Below are 15390 nucleotides of genomic sequence, written 5' to 3'. Positions count from 1 at the left end.
TGGTTAATAACAAAAGTGATATAATATGAGAAAGTTATTGGAGCAGAAACATAATAAAGAAGAAGCAACTAAGCATGTTAACAAACTTGACCAAATGGAACACCCTCAAGGTGATAGACAATTGTTGATCTAGTGAACCATAACGTATACGTGCCTTCCACTACCCTCAGAATTGTTACAGGGAACCTCACATGGATCCTGGCACACTTGTATAAATTTCTCTCATGCAAAGTGTCCAAAACATGTCTATGACCTCATTAGGCACCATCTTGTTGGCATGATTTCCCTATAGAAGAGCACACATGTATACTCTTGATAGGGCCATCATCGAAGCAACCCCGCTGATACCATAGCCTGGAGATTCGCAGGTAGATGTGCTGGTTCCACACGGCCGAGAAAATGCCAGATAAGTCGACAAAATTGTACAGAAGCAGAGGGGGTTGGATAATCTATGGCACATATGAAAGAAAAACCAGTTTTGGCACAAGTTTTAGGTAAGAATGATACTTGGACAGTAAATAAAAAACAACTGATTAGAGTTATTTCTCAGTTTAGATAGAATGGAAAGAACCAATGATTGTTTACATATAGCAGAATTATGTCTGAGTTCAGATAAAAAGAAATAGGCACCGATTGTTTCCATATAGCAGAATAAATGCTAGGTGAGTAATTTGTTGATGCCAAAATAACATAATTAGATACATATCCATAATTAGTTAAAACCATGAAAAGAAATCATATATAGTATAAACTGGAAGACATAGTACGTCAAATCTGAAGGAGAAGCACTCTAGATAACAGCCATTGATTTGATAATCAGCAACATCAATATAAATGAGAACAATCGTTAACCGCAGTGTCCTATACAGCGCCCGGAAAACACAATTAGCTTACTCTACCTATATAACTTTCTTGGAGAGGTCGAACGAGAGAAAGATGAAGGGTACCTGACCAATGGGGACGAGATCGCTTCTTTGGTGTGCCCCCGCTCCGGTCAAACCACAAGACAACCCTCCGCCACGGCACCGACCGAACTGCAGATCATCCAGAAACATCAATAGTCATCTTTAGTTCAGCTAGGTTGATATATGGCAATGGGAATCAAATAAGTTGTGTGTCTAGTATGCATCAGTATTTAGTAGTCAACTTTTTCTGCAACACTAAAGAAACTGAACTTGTAGTAAATTTTTCTCACCACCAAGGATCAATGCACTTTAAAAAAAATATCAATTCAGAAACCAAATGCATCACCAGAAAGATATAAACATATGGTTTAATATAAATATATATGGCCTGTTTGGATGCTGCCCGAGCCAACCCTGCCAATCACGGGGGCACCAAAATTTTGGCAGAGCAATCGGCTGCCTGCTTCTCGCCAAATAACTGGCGTGGAATTGAACTGAGATGTGGAGCTAGCCTGGGCACGCCAAAGAATCGGCGTCCATCCAAACGCATAGACCACTCAGTCAACGACCAATTTTTTGGCATGGCGGCTCTGGGATCAATCCAAACAGCCCCATAATAGAGCAACAAAGAAATTGTCCGCTGGGATTGAGCTGACCTAATGATAGGGCAAGATGATTTCCATATCGGATATGCACAGCCCACAAAACTTAAACCGAGATTTAAGTGCCCAGATGCAATATCATGCATAGTTCTAGATAATGAACAATGACGGAGAGATCGATGAAAATCTAGGTTCCACTTGGTTCTTCAGAAACCAAGAACAAAATGTACAAAATAACAAAATTATATGTTTTTCCCTTTGTAGCAGGGTAAGCCATGCGAGTTCTGCATCATGCCAGTTCTGAATATGGTAGGGAGGTTTAATATATCAATTAGCTGAGGCATAGGTTGCATTTGCCTAATATATGAAGTATGTCAGATGTTAATAGATTAAGTAAATTACTTAGTACCATGGATTTCGGTGGTGAAAAACATAAAACACTCTATGTATACTGAATGTTTAATTAGACAGATTCAAACTATTATTCAGAATGTTACAGCCAAAAATAGTGTACCCAAGCAAAAAATCAGTGGCACTGGTGACATCTTCTTACTGGCCTCCTTTCCAAAAGAAGTTCAATAAGCACTACACTAATTGACCAACTGAACATGAAAGACACAAACATCGTGAAAACTAAAAAAATTGCTATATACTTTCTATCTCCTATAGGACACTGGTTTATGATAACAGAAATCCGAGGGTGAGCCCTCGTCGTTAAGTAAAACTATATATTTTCTACAAAAATTCCTGCAAGAGTAAATTAATAACATCCTTGCCTTCAAGTGAACCCAACAGTTTGGTGGACATATCAGAGGCAGGGGAAGAGAGAGTAAACAGAACATACATGCATTTTATTTCCTTCACAATTTGTGCTTTCATGCATAAAGAAACAATGACTGCCCATTAGACTATCACAAAGAAACTCCAAGGAAATTAAACCGTAACAGTAGGAGACTGGAAACTAAAGAGGGAATATGTTGAGGCAGCCTCTATACAGTAGGAGGGATTAGCTAAATTCTGTTGCTTGTAAAAGAACTACCATAATGTGACACGCATTGATCATTCACATGATCAAGTCATGTGTGTACCAAGACAAAATCAAATACATGGTACCGGCACATTGATGCATAAAACAAAAAGATTCCTTGCCTATTGGCATTACAGACCACGATTCCGCTAACAAAAGAAATGCAAAATTGGCATTACAGATCACAACTCCGCTCACTAAAATAATCAAGGGAAGTACAAACAGCAGCAACAGAAACCAGAAGGAACAATAATAAAAACAGAGCATCCGAAACAGAGTGTCTCCCGAGTAGAGGACGGTGGCATGAATAATAATGCAGTGATGGATTGCAAAAGAAAAAGAGAAAAAGAGAACAAAGGATTATTGCATTATTATTCCTGGAACAGCTCAACACCTATATACTCCTTTTCAAATTGGAGTATATTCATTTCATTTTAGTGCATACATTTCATTTCATCTCATTTCATTTCATTTCAGTGTACAGCAACATAAAAGGAGCAAAGCAACCAGCAATGGAGAAGAGGCACTGACCGTGGACAAGGGAGAAGAGGCTGCCGTTGGAGTAGTAGTCGCTCCTCCTCTGCTTGCTCCACGTCGACGGCCACACGGCCGAGCCTCGACGCCGTCACGGCCGTTGCAACCTGCCATGGACGAAGTTGACTCAATGTTAGGTTCAGGTCTGTTTCAGAATGAACAACAACATATGCATGCAGAGAGCATGTATCAACACAGCACCCACATGCATGATAATGATCCAGAGCTATCAAATCTTCAGACTTCAGATTACTTCAGAGTACACTCTAGCTTGAAGTAACAGGCATGATTGATCTTACATTAGGGCCCAGAAAAGTAAGGGTTGTTGTTAAGGACTGTCTGCAATCAATCTCCATGCATGGCGAAGAGCTAGCTTGATGGATCGATGACGATTTCTCACCTTCTCCAGGAAGAACAGGCGGTCGATGAACTGCACGGAAACCTCGTCCAGCTCCACAACATCGGTGACCTGTAGCAGTTAGAGAGAGGGATGGTGAGCAGAAGCAGCACGAGATTGACGGGGAGAGGAGTCCCGCGTCTTTAATCGAACGTGTCTCACCTTGAGGTCCTCGACGTCTCCGCAGCCCGTACTCTAAAGCAAGCTCGGCACAGGCACAATTTGCAAGATCCTGGGCATGAAATGAACGCCCAAAAGGGAGTGCAGCAACAACGGAAAGAAACGCTAAAAGAGAACATAGAGCAGAAACCAACCCAAAATGCAAGCAAGAATTTTTAAAAGGGAACATAGAGCAGCATGAGCATGAGGCATAGAAAAATGGGGTCACCTTAAGATCAAGAATCAGTGGCTCTCTCTCAGTTCAAATCAGAAGGAAAGAACCACTATTGATACCACTATTATTGATTAGAGTTATTTGTAATTAGGCAAAGCACTACAACACTGGATCCTAAGCAACAGTTGAGGCATACAAAAACACAAGTGTTTGTTCTTTTCGTATATAAACAACCTTTAGTATCTCAACCAGAACCAAAGCAAAACAAAAATCATGGTTAAGTAACCAGCAAAGGAAGAATGAACCTTTTTGAATTTTAAAGTAGGAAGACATGAAAAGTTCTTTTTTTCCTTCAATACTACACACATTAGGGGAGGTAGCTGCAGTTTTATTGCATAGTGGGCTCAGATTCGCCTTTCCTCGATCATATAACCTACCCCCATCATCTCTTATCACCAGATCAATCTGTTTATACAGTAGAGCTGCCCTGGTTATCACTCAACAAGAATGACCATCCAAGGACAGAACAATAAGTATCACAGGATCAAAAAGGATTCTAGAGACAAGAGGGACGATCCAACTTGATACCCACAGGTAACTCGATTGCTCAAAGGCACACTTATTTCAGCGACGGTTAATCATCATCGCCCTAGCAAGAATGGCTTCCGGCCGATGGGGCACGTGATTCACACGCGATGGCACGAGATATCTCACCGCGGGAGTAACTATTCATTGCTACAGGAGCTCGAGCTCGACCCAATGGCCGAGATCAATCCGGAGCGAGATCCGACGGCTAGAATCGCATCAGGAAATCGATCTGACGGCCGAAAGTGCCTGAGCTCTGAGGAACCAGGGAACTTGCCACGGGTCTTATTTCTGGATGGATCACCAGATCAATATGTTCTCACGAGGGTGAAACTGCCCTGGTTATCACTCATCAGAAATGACCATCCAAGGGCAGGAGCCACTAAAATAAGAACGTGATCAAAATGACTCAAAGAAACGAGGGAGGATCCAAATTAATACCCACAAGTGCCTCGATTGCTCGAGAGCATGCCTATATCAGCCATAACTGATCATCATAGCCCTGTCCATGTCCCATACAGTAGCCGAGGCAGAGCAGGGGAAGGTGGAGCTCACCGAGGGAGGTTGTAGCCGAGGCAGTACTCAGTGGGCGCCGGGGTTGCACCTGAACACCGTCCAACCAGCGAGGAACCACGTCGGAGTTGCGCCTTGCACCGTCCCGCCGACGAGCACGAACGCCACTGGCAGCGAAGCGGCCAAGGAGACGAGGAGGCGACGTGTAGCACATCTAGGAGCACCATCAGGGGTGGAGATGACCGGGGCCTAGTCAGTTCTCTTTTAGCTGCAATCAAGGACAAGATTTGTTAGAACATTCTTGTGGTCAGAACTTATCAATGCGCCTATTTATTAGCTGCTTATAGTGCCGAAGGTAAAATCAAAAGGCCTTTTACTGCCACCTTGCATGAAGAGTTTCTATTCACACATGTGTACTACTATATGAACCTGCACATGCTGACTAATTAAACAACAAAAGCTACTGAGATGTGAACTGACTTTTCTCTAATCAGACTCTCTGGACACACCAAGAAGCACAGATAAATAATCCCTGCTGGACAGAACACATAGTCTAATACGGTATAACACTGACTAAGCCTGGGTTTGTGAACATAAATAAATTATAAAACAATATGGTAGGCCAGAAGGAGAGACCATAAAGCTATATAGAGCACATGCCCAAAGAAACTAAAACTGAGCAGAGCATTGACTGAATAGGTAGCAAAGGTATAATCACTAAGTTAGGAATCTAATTAACATAGTAAATGAACCTAAATAAAGCAGCCTAACTCAAATGGACCAGAGTAAATTGAAGCCTACATTCCTCAATAGCACGGCGCATGATGAGCAGGACCAACCGACAAACCAGCAGGCTATTGGTATAAAGCCAAAAATAAATAGTAAACAAACAAAGAAAAGAACAAAAGCACCAAGAATCCATGTGCAAATGAACAAAAAACCTAGGGCCTAACATGATCCAGACAGGGAACAAGAAGCTCACACCAATAACCCAATAAAAAACAATTTGAACCACTAATTGTTTAGAACATTAGGCAATTTCTTAGAACACTTCCATATCAAATTGAATCACTAATTTATGTTGTGTGATGGGAAGCATTGATGTAGAAGATATGACAATGTCAGATATGAAATCATATATTCCTGGTAAATGTGCTAAGGCATCACACCTACAAAAGTAAGGCATGTGTAGTTTCTACTTGGTTCGTCTGTTCAAAGCTCTCACAAAGTAAACAACACATTGTTTGTTACAAGCTAAAGGCTCTCCCAGAAAAAAGGAAAAAACTTTACTACATGATCTTACATTCATAGGCGTATAAATGAACTAAAGAAAGTTTATACTGACATTGGTGTTTCTCACAAGCCAAATGTCAGTGGGAAACCAACGTTGAATAGTATATGTAGTTTGCTTGTGCCAGATGTTGAATCTTTATCCCTAAATGTTCCTGCATGTCTCTAGCTTGATCACTTTCAAACTCTACTTTAGTGATACATTTGCATGGTGCACAGAACTTCTTTATACCACAATTAAGTTTCTTATTGTTTAATACTTACTGGGACCATGTTTTTAGTAACAATGTGAAATATGTATATTTCATAACAAAAGCTTAATTTCTCTAATGAGACTAAAAGTGACCGAACTCACAAATATTTTAGGAAAGTATTAGTTTTTTTTTTGCGAGAAGTATTAGTTATATTTGTAAAACATATATTTCACAACAACAGTTAACAACAAATTTGAGTGAATTACAACTCAATATTTCCTGATATTATGCAACCTAATGACTATGATATATGTATTCTCCCACTCTGAATGAATAAAGGTAACTGAAACAAAAATTATGAAAATATGTATGAATAAACAGCTAGTGTGATTTTGTAGGCAGTTTTTCCTATGTAACTGTTATCCATTGGCATGTCACTTACAAAGTCGTTTTGCAATGCATACTCACAAATAAATGTACTTGGGAAAATATGAGGACCAAAAAATATCAAGCTATAACAATCACATACCAGTGATAACTACAATAAGTTAGCCTACGTAGTTGGCAATCAATATCGTCTTTAGATATCTTGCAGCGTCTATCAATGATAATTCGTGCCAAAATCTACAGTGATCTCAACCCAACATTATATTATTATTACCATATACACACGTCATGCTATATGCTCGATGCGCTCCACATGTACTTCTTGAAACTTTTGCAGTCACCTTGATAGCTCTATGATTCCTTCAATGTGAAACTATGTTAAAAAAACTGCAGCCAATGAACAGATTGTCCATCATTTTCTTCCCCTTAATGTTTTTCTCTTGTCAAACATGTCTTATTCAATTGTTCCTTTGGTGCTTTCATCAACTTCCATCATCATTGAGAAAACAAATTTGTCACAATACCTATTACAAGCTTGCACCATTAACAAATATCTGCTGTTTTAAACAAAGTGATTCATCATACTTAAGGGAGAAATCGTAGTAATACTTAACTTACGTTATAGATTCCATGTGAAATTAACTGGCTGAAAATCAAATCAACAACTCTATCTTTGTGATGCCCTATGATGTCACCACCAAAGTAGATCTAAGTACACCCATATAACTGTTACACCTATATTTTCTGTGATTATTTGTAGTCTCAAGTTCAAACTATTCTTCTTAAATCACTACCCTCTCAAAAGAAAACCAAGAGTAATAAACCACCTATGATGACATTGTACGGATATCAATGTGAGGTATTGGTGTTGCTAAGTTAGCAATTACCTGCCAAGATCTGCAGCAAAAGTGTTCGTTGATGGACCAATTCATCCTGCTTCCTGAGACCAGAACTATAACGATTGGTGGTCCAGTTCTGCTAGAGGAACATGGAGCTGGCCTTGCCACTTTCTTGTGTCAATCAGACTGAGCCGCCTACAGTTCGTCCACGACATAATGTCCGCTGAGTCTACTTCTGCGCCCAAAATGACCGAGAAAAATGCAGGTGAATAAATTCGTCTTTCTTGGCACGTTTTGCAGATGAAGGATGAAGGAAGGAGACATGACCTGCGTGGCCGGCGGGCGCCGCCCGTAGCGAGCAGAAGCAGGCGTCCCTCGATCTGGAATCAGTCGAGCAGCAGGAGCAGACGTGGATTCCTCTCCCGGCGCGAGCATCTCTTGACGGATCTCTTGACGCAGGGGCGTGTCCTCCTCACCTTCTTCTCGTAGGGGAACGGCTGCTCGCCGGGGAGCTCCTAGTCGGGCTGCGCGGAGGCCACCGCGGCTCCCTCCTGCCGGCGGCGGAGGCGGCGCGCCACCTAGAGCAGCGCGGCCGCCTCGGCCATCTCTTGACAGCTGCCGGCGGCGGTGGCGGCGCGCCACCCAGAGCGCGAGCAGGCCGAGGGGAAAATAGTCAGGAAGCCGAGCTACGGCGGCGAAGGAGGGAGGAGAGAGCTGAGGCGGGAGTAAGAGGAGAAGATGCGCCTAGGGTTCGGCGGGAGGAAGAGAAGAGGCGGCTAGGGTTTCTCCACGGGCGCCACAGCATTTTATACACCTGTACGTGAAATGACGAAAATGCCCTGGTGAGGGCATGGAATTCACACGCGGTGGCACGAACGAGAGGGCACGATTCATTGCTAAGCGTCTGTTTTTATCCGGCGGCTGAGATCCATCCGGAGCGAGATCCGACGGTCGAAAACTCATCAGAAAACGTTCTGACGGTCGAAATTGGCTAAACTCTGAGAGAGCCCGGTGCTACTGCCGTCTCTTGTTTGTGGACTAGATCGGGATCGCGCCTTCGCACAAGGGTGCCGGTCACAACGCAATGGCCAGGTAGTGAATGCTCAATTTAGTAGGAAATCAAGTTTAGCGTACATATTCAAACAAGATATGACAAAATAAAAGAAAGAAGAAACATTCACATGTAGTAGGAGCAAAACACCATTGAGTTCAACATCGTCATGAAACTATAAGACAACATACAATTTTGAATGTTGCAAAAATTATCATTTAGCTCACACAAAGGTTTCAAGGCTTTGCTGGATTAGGAGGATTCATACAGACTGGGAAGGCAGGATCCAAAAGGGCCTCTGAAAAGGAATCAAAGTTTCAATCTATCAGCATTATCACATGCTTTCTTTTATCTGATATTTTTTTCACTCAAAACAATCATCCATGATCCAAAACATGTAAATAACATTTATCGGTACCAGTGAATAACCCATGCACATGGTGGCATATCAAAAAAATCTATCAAGCAATGATCAGTGATTTTTTTACATAATTGTAATTAATAAACAATGAACTAATCATGCTTGAATGCCAAGATGTTTCTAACACCATCGGGTTAGAACAGGATAATGTAATCATTTTTAAACACATCATGGTGGCTCCGTGTCCAGGTAAATCCTTGTGGCAACAACAATATAGTAGAGGCAACATAAAATAAAATAAAAGGTTGTTCCTCCGTTGACGTTTTTCATGGTGCCGAGGAACATTTCTATCCTGAAAACAGATAGAGAAACTGAAAAGATAGAACACTCACTTAGTTATATGGATCAAAGGTCGTAACAATTTGAAAGCAGACAATTATCCAATGAGTGCAATAAAAGGAAGGCAAACTGATACCTCAATTCATTGACATAGTTTTTTTACTCATATTGTTTTCCTTTTGGAGTATAAAGGAACAAACCAACATATAATATAAGAGCGATTTAATAAATCTTAATTAGATCTCTGTGAAAATTTAATCTCGAGCAAAATTTAGAATAAGGTCACATTAGTTTGGTTAAATACACCTATGCTGACCACACTTCTTGTCACAGCCCTGTAAGTTTTGGGCCTGAATACACCTCTATTGACCACTAAGAGGATTTTCAAACCTTATTAGCAGGTGAGCCCTTTTTGTTGGCCTGGTTAGCACCTTCGAGAAGTGGGATCTGTATAAAAAACCAGATGATCCAAATAGCAATTGATTTGCTATGATGTTCTCAGTAGGAATCCTAAGACCAAACGCCAAAGGCTGGAAACAAGAAAAATAGAACAATAATGATTCTTTAAGCATGTATGTGAAACTTCAGTCACAGAATTAAATTTAAAATGTTCTGAAGCGAAGAAAAGAGGAATTGTTGCCTTTAGATCATGGGAAGAAATATATCCTTGTTTACTGTTCAACAAATAATATAGACGAAAACTGTAGAACCAATTTCTGTATTCAAACTTATGGATATCTTAAAAGCATCTTGGTGTGTGTGTGTCACAGAATTTGAAGATGTTTCAAGGGCATGCAAATTTGACTATGTTCTGATAATCCATATTCCAAAAGCTCGTGTTTACCTTTCTCATTGGTGGCACCGTGGACTGGATTTTCCATATTGCTGTCGCCGGTGCGGCAGAGAAGATCTCCCTCTCTGCGCTCTTGGTCCAGTCCACCAAATACAAAACAATACAGTATGCAGCCAAATCCTCAAAGTAGCGAACAATTTGATAGTGAAAGCAATGCATCAAATAACTTAACCCATGAGCGTCTATCCAATAAGCATTGTCCAGTAGAACTTAGACATCAAGTTCAGAAAGGCAGTTCTATAGATCAGGATTAGGAATACATTCCATAGCTCGGAAAAACATTCATAATACACCTTAGGGAAGAAGGACCATACAAAATTATAGCAAGGCCTTTATACAAAAGACCAACAATAATCAGGTAGCAGTACACATAAGTGTGCAATGCCCCATTGCTCCTCGCGGCGAACAGATACAAGAATCTTACTGTTGTGACTATTTAACAATAAAATAATATCATAAATCCTCTTTTGAACTCATGAAGAACCAATAGCATTGCCAAACCATCGTTTATCCCAGAATAACAAAGTGCAACTTACTCTTAACCAGATTAAATCAAGGACCAACAACAAACAATAAAAGATGAAAAACAACTCATATGCAATAAAGGTATCAAAGAGAAGAAATATTTACATAAGATGGCTATAAACACTAGAGAATAAATAAGCAACACCTCTAAACACAAATAAAAAGGGTTTAGGGTTCAATGCATAGTGGGCTTAGATTTGCCTTTCCTCGATCACATAACCTACCCCCGTCATCTCTTATCACCAGATCAATCTGTTTATATAGTGGAGCTGTCCTGGTTATCACTCAACAAGAATGACCATCCAAGGACAGAACAATAAGTATCACAAGATCAAAAAGGATTCTAGAGACAAGAGGGAGGATCCAACTTGATACCCACAGGTTTCTCGATTGCTCAAAGCCACATTTATTTCAACCACGGTTAATCATCATCGCCCTAGCAAGAATGGCTTCCAACCGGTGGGTCATGTGAAACTGCCCTGGTTATCACTCATCAGAAATGACCATCCAAGGACAGAGCCACTAAAATAAAAACGTGATCAAAAAATGGCTCAAAGAAACGAGGGGGGATCCAAATTAATACCCATAAGTGCCTCGATTGCTCGAGAGCATGCCTATATAAGCCATAACTGATCATCATAGCCCTGTCCATGTCCCATATAGTAGCCGAAGCAGAGCGGGAGGGAGATGGGGCTCACCGAGGGAGGTTGTAGCCGAGGCATTACTCAGTGGACGTGGGGTTGCGCCTGGACGCCGTCCAGCCGACGAGGAACCGCTTCCTACACCGCACATACACGCCACTGCATCGGAGTTGCGCCTTGCACCGTCCCACCGATGAGCACGAACGCCACAGGCACCGAAGCAGCCAAGAGGCGAGGAGGTGATGTATAGCACATCCAGATCCAGGAGCACCACCAGGAGCTCCTGATGGCTGGCTAGTAGAAGAATCCAGAGGGAAGGAGAAGAAGGGGATGAATGAGCACGAAAGGCAAGGCGCTGCCCTTCCCCACCCCATAGCCGCACGGGGTGAACCACAGCACGACACGCACGAGGCCTGGACGCGAAATTACCGACGTATCCTCGGCGGGCGCAGGATATTACGTGCGGTGGCACGAGATCTTTACCGGCCGGTGCGTGCGACGGGGCGACCGGGCCATATCCAAGCCACGGTCGCTGACAAACGCGGCCCACCCGCAAGCGGACCCACACGCCAGCGACGCCAGACCGAAAAAATGAAGTAAAAGGCAGCGCGTTGAGGCAGTAACTGTTCATTCCAGCAGTGCTCATCCTAGATCCGACGGCCCAACTTTCTCCAGATCTCGATCAGATGCCCAAAAAACCTTTCACAATAACGAAGTACAAATCCAAATCAGAGAGGTCGCCGATAATGCTGAGCATGGAAAGGTTTCTGTAGTTACCGTTAATGTAATCAGCGAGTACCAACTATTGCTTGATGCATATATAAACAATCAGCTCCTAACTAAGTAGTGTATATATGAATCTAAACTACATGACATAAGCTGAAGAACAACACGAGATCCAACTCTGTAAAATAGCAAACAAAAGGCCCAGAAATTTCACCTCCAGAGGAGGTCTCCGAGAAGCATCAAGTCGCCATCCTTGTCTCCATTCCGCTCACCGCCACGAGACTCATCTCTTCATAGATACTAAACCATATGTTGATCTCCTGAACCAATAACTCACTAAATATTTGTGCCCACTAACAACATGGCATGACCTCACCATAAACAAATCTTAACTCAATAAACCGACAATCATTTACGTCTACTAAAACATTGTCCTGAGTCGTGGTGCTCCCATGGGCCAGGCTAGTGAACAATCAATTATAGAGATAGGGGCAGGGAGAACAGTAGTAGCATCTGGTATACCTGGATGCATTACAGAGATGATTTGGGAGTGACGTCTTCTGCATGCCGAGGAGGCGGTGACGCTGACACTGCTGACGCCGATGGTGCTTCTCGCTGTTGAGCAGCACCTTGCCGGTCGGAGCACATTCCTCGCAGGCCTCCCTGCAACGAACACATAAAAAAACATTTTACTACTACATGGAATAAACACGGCGATGCAAAATGGGAAGAAGCAAAAATGGTTGCATATGATTAATAACCCTATTCAGTTATTCTAGTTATTATTATGATAAATAATCATATTTGATTTGAGTCTATTTGCTATGATGATAGATGATCCGATTCAATTCTTTAATTATGTACTTGCACATTTGCCCGTACATTCCTTGTTAGTTGCAGGCTTTGGGGTTCCTGTGAAATCATCTGCATATGTTCTAACTAAGAAAAATAAACTCAGCAACCAATAGCTAGGCCAACAAAAGAAAAAATCAAATAGCATTGCAAAGTATGAACCTTGAGGCATCCAGGTCTTCATGGTACTGAAGCCTTTTTCCTTTCCTGCCTCATGCATATCTGCACTCTCAAGCAGCTTAGGCTTGTTGCGCCACATTGCCAGCCCCATTTGTAGCTTGGCAATTGACTTGTTTAAATATCTAGGCACAAAATGATATCCTAGTTAGTCCCCCGATGAATAATGTATTTTTCAAACAGGCTGTGAACATTTTCAGGATTTATGTCAACTTGTTGTATGGCCCCATGAGTTTTCGCAACTTACCCCATCACGTCCATGTCATCAGATGTTTTCTGAAATAATCAAAGAGTGTTCAAGAAGTACATACCAGTGGGGAAACTGAGGAAAGCTTAAATCTTTCCAAAACTCACAACAATATGAACATTAAATATGAAAAGTATTATCGGCTACATGTCTCAGACAACCTAGCAAAAATAGATTTCGCATGAATCACTCATATATCTATCAATGATAAGAGATATATTGCATAAGCAAGTCAGATAATCATGAGTCATGAGTGGTAACATAATGTACGGGCAAGTGATTGGTGACCGCAGCTAAATTTCAGAAGAACAAAGAAGACACTAATTAGTAGGCAGTGGAGCATGCATATTACAGAGATTATTTTTTCCTTGCAGCAGATAGCAACGAACACAATATGCACTTAAACAAAGCATGCACATAGCAAAACAGAAGCAAGGGGGTACCTGCAGGCCATAGTCTACACGATGCAGGGATGGGCAGATCTTCAATTCCACCAGAGAGAGGCATGTATATGAGTCCCATCTTCTTCCTTCTTCCCCACAGATTTAGAGGACTGCAACGCTGCCATTGGGATCCACCCCCCTGCAGCAGCAATGCTAGGGTTAGGGTTGGAGCAGGGGGGAAGGGCGGCGTCTCGAGCAGGCCATGGCGTGAGCACACTCAGAGGCCGAGGTCGGACGACGGCACCGGCGGATTTGTGAGCCCTTGGCCACCGTCGAACCTGCTCGCTCTCCCTCTTCTCTTCCCTTCCTTTCTGATGACGGGAGGGGGGAGGTTGCAGGTGGCGTGGCGCGAGGGAGACGAGGAGGTCCACCGCGGCGTGGTCTGAGGGGCGTCGGCGATGTGGGCGGGGCGGCGAGGTCTGAGGGAGGGAGAGGGAGAGGAGAGGGCGGGGCGAGCGGGGGCATCCAAACGGGGCGGCGCGGGGCGGGGCGGCGAGGACTGAGGGAGGGATAGGAAGAGGAGAGGGCGGGGCGATGCGGGCGGGGCGGCGAGGACCGAGGGAGGGAGAGGGAGAGGAGAGGGCGGGGCGGCGAGGACTGAGGGAGGGAGAGGGAGAGGAGAGGGCGGGGCGATGCGGGCGGGGCGGCGAGGACTGAGGGAGGGAGAGGGAGAGGAGAGGGCAGGGCGATGCGGGTGGGGCGGCGAGGACGAGGGAGGGGGCGCGAGTGCGGGCTGGGGAGCGGCTAGGTCATCTCCACACGGGTCGTCTCCTTTTATACACCCCTAGGCGAAATTACGAAAATGCCCTCGGCGGCCACCCAATTTTACAGGCGGTGACACGAAACGGGGGTAACTATTCATTCCAGCAGCAACTTTTTTTTATCCGACGGACGAGGTCTTCCAGGAGCGATATCTAATGGTGCAGAACGCATCAAGCAAACTGATCCGACGGCCGAGAGTCGCTGATCTCTGAGGAGGCTTGTAGGAGGTTTCATCTCTTATTTCTGGATATGTGCCACTTTATTTGGCTGTGGACCCCGCAGGTAAAAGTCTAAAAGAATTTGAAATCACCTACGCTACAGAGTAATGGCAAATGTAACACTCATGCCAAATAGAGCATCTACAACCCCGACAGTAGATCCAATTCCTGCTCGCAAATAGTGACCAATCATGTTTTAAATTTGTTTATCTGCATCCAGATATCTCATACTAGAAACCTTAAATCCATACAAAAGCACTGCAAACGATGAAATCCACATACTGCGTAGATTAAATAACCTATACTACCCTAGTCCTCGTCGGAGACGTTCACTATCTTCATGCCCGGTACCGGGTACATGGGCGCCAACCGCAGCTCCGGTTCCTCCGCGTCGGCCTCCGCATCCATCTTCGCTTCGACCTCATCGAAGAGCATGCCGGTCGCCGCCCGTTCCTGCCTGCTCCGCCATCTCGACTGCCTGGGCGACCGCGAACTCTACCTTTGCATCCTCCAAGTTGAAGCCCGGAGCCGGCGCCAGCTCCTCCTCTGACTGCTCTGCCTCGTCCTCCTCCAGATTCGCCACCTCCA

The 15390-nt window shown here is 43.5% G+C and overlaps 1 protein-coding gene across 15 annotated transcripts; it reads right to left on the bottom strand.

Moving 5' to 3' along the window:
- Window positions 1–8379, bottom strand: LOC123098266 (uncharacterized). 15 transcript variants are annotated; one of them, XR_006447692.1, is made up of 8 exons: window positions 7935–8379; window positions 7656–7842; window positions 3628–5165; window positions 3469–3537; window positions 3274–3362; window positions 3066–3175; window positions 948–1034; window positions 1–449 (listed from the first exon to the last, which is right to left on the bottom strand). XR_006447692.1 is itself a non-coding variant. In XM_044520219.1 (8 exons), the coding sequence occupies exons 4-8, from the start codon at window positions 5109–5111 to the stop codon at window positions 258–260; spliced, it is 630 nt and encodes a 209-aa protein (XP_044376154.1). In that variant the 5' UTR covers window positions 5112–5165; window positions 7043–7128; window positions 7656–7842; window positions 7935–8379; the 3' UTR covers window positions 1–257. The 15 variants fall into 15 exon arrangements, 6 of the variants coding, with proteins under 6 accessions (XP_044376154.1, XP_044376151.1, XP_044376149.1 ...); XR_006447695.1 differs by having other exon boundaries at window positions 1–377; XR_006447694.1 differs by having other exon boundaries at window positions 3274–3334.
- Window positions 8380–15390: the final 7011 nt, after the last annotated feature.

This window comes from Triticum aestivum, chromosome 4D, assembly GCF_018294505.1.
Source record: "Triticum aestivum cultivar Chinese Spring chromosome 4D, IWGSC CS RefSeq v2.1, whole genome shotgun sequence".
Classification (NCBI taxonomy): Eukaryota; Viridiplantae; Streptophyta; class Magnoliopsida; order Poales; family Poaceae; genus Triticum; species Triticum aestivum.
Note: the sequence above shows the minus strand (reverse complement) of the source record. Positions and strands in the feature narration are given on the sequence as shown.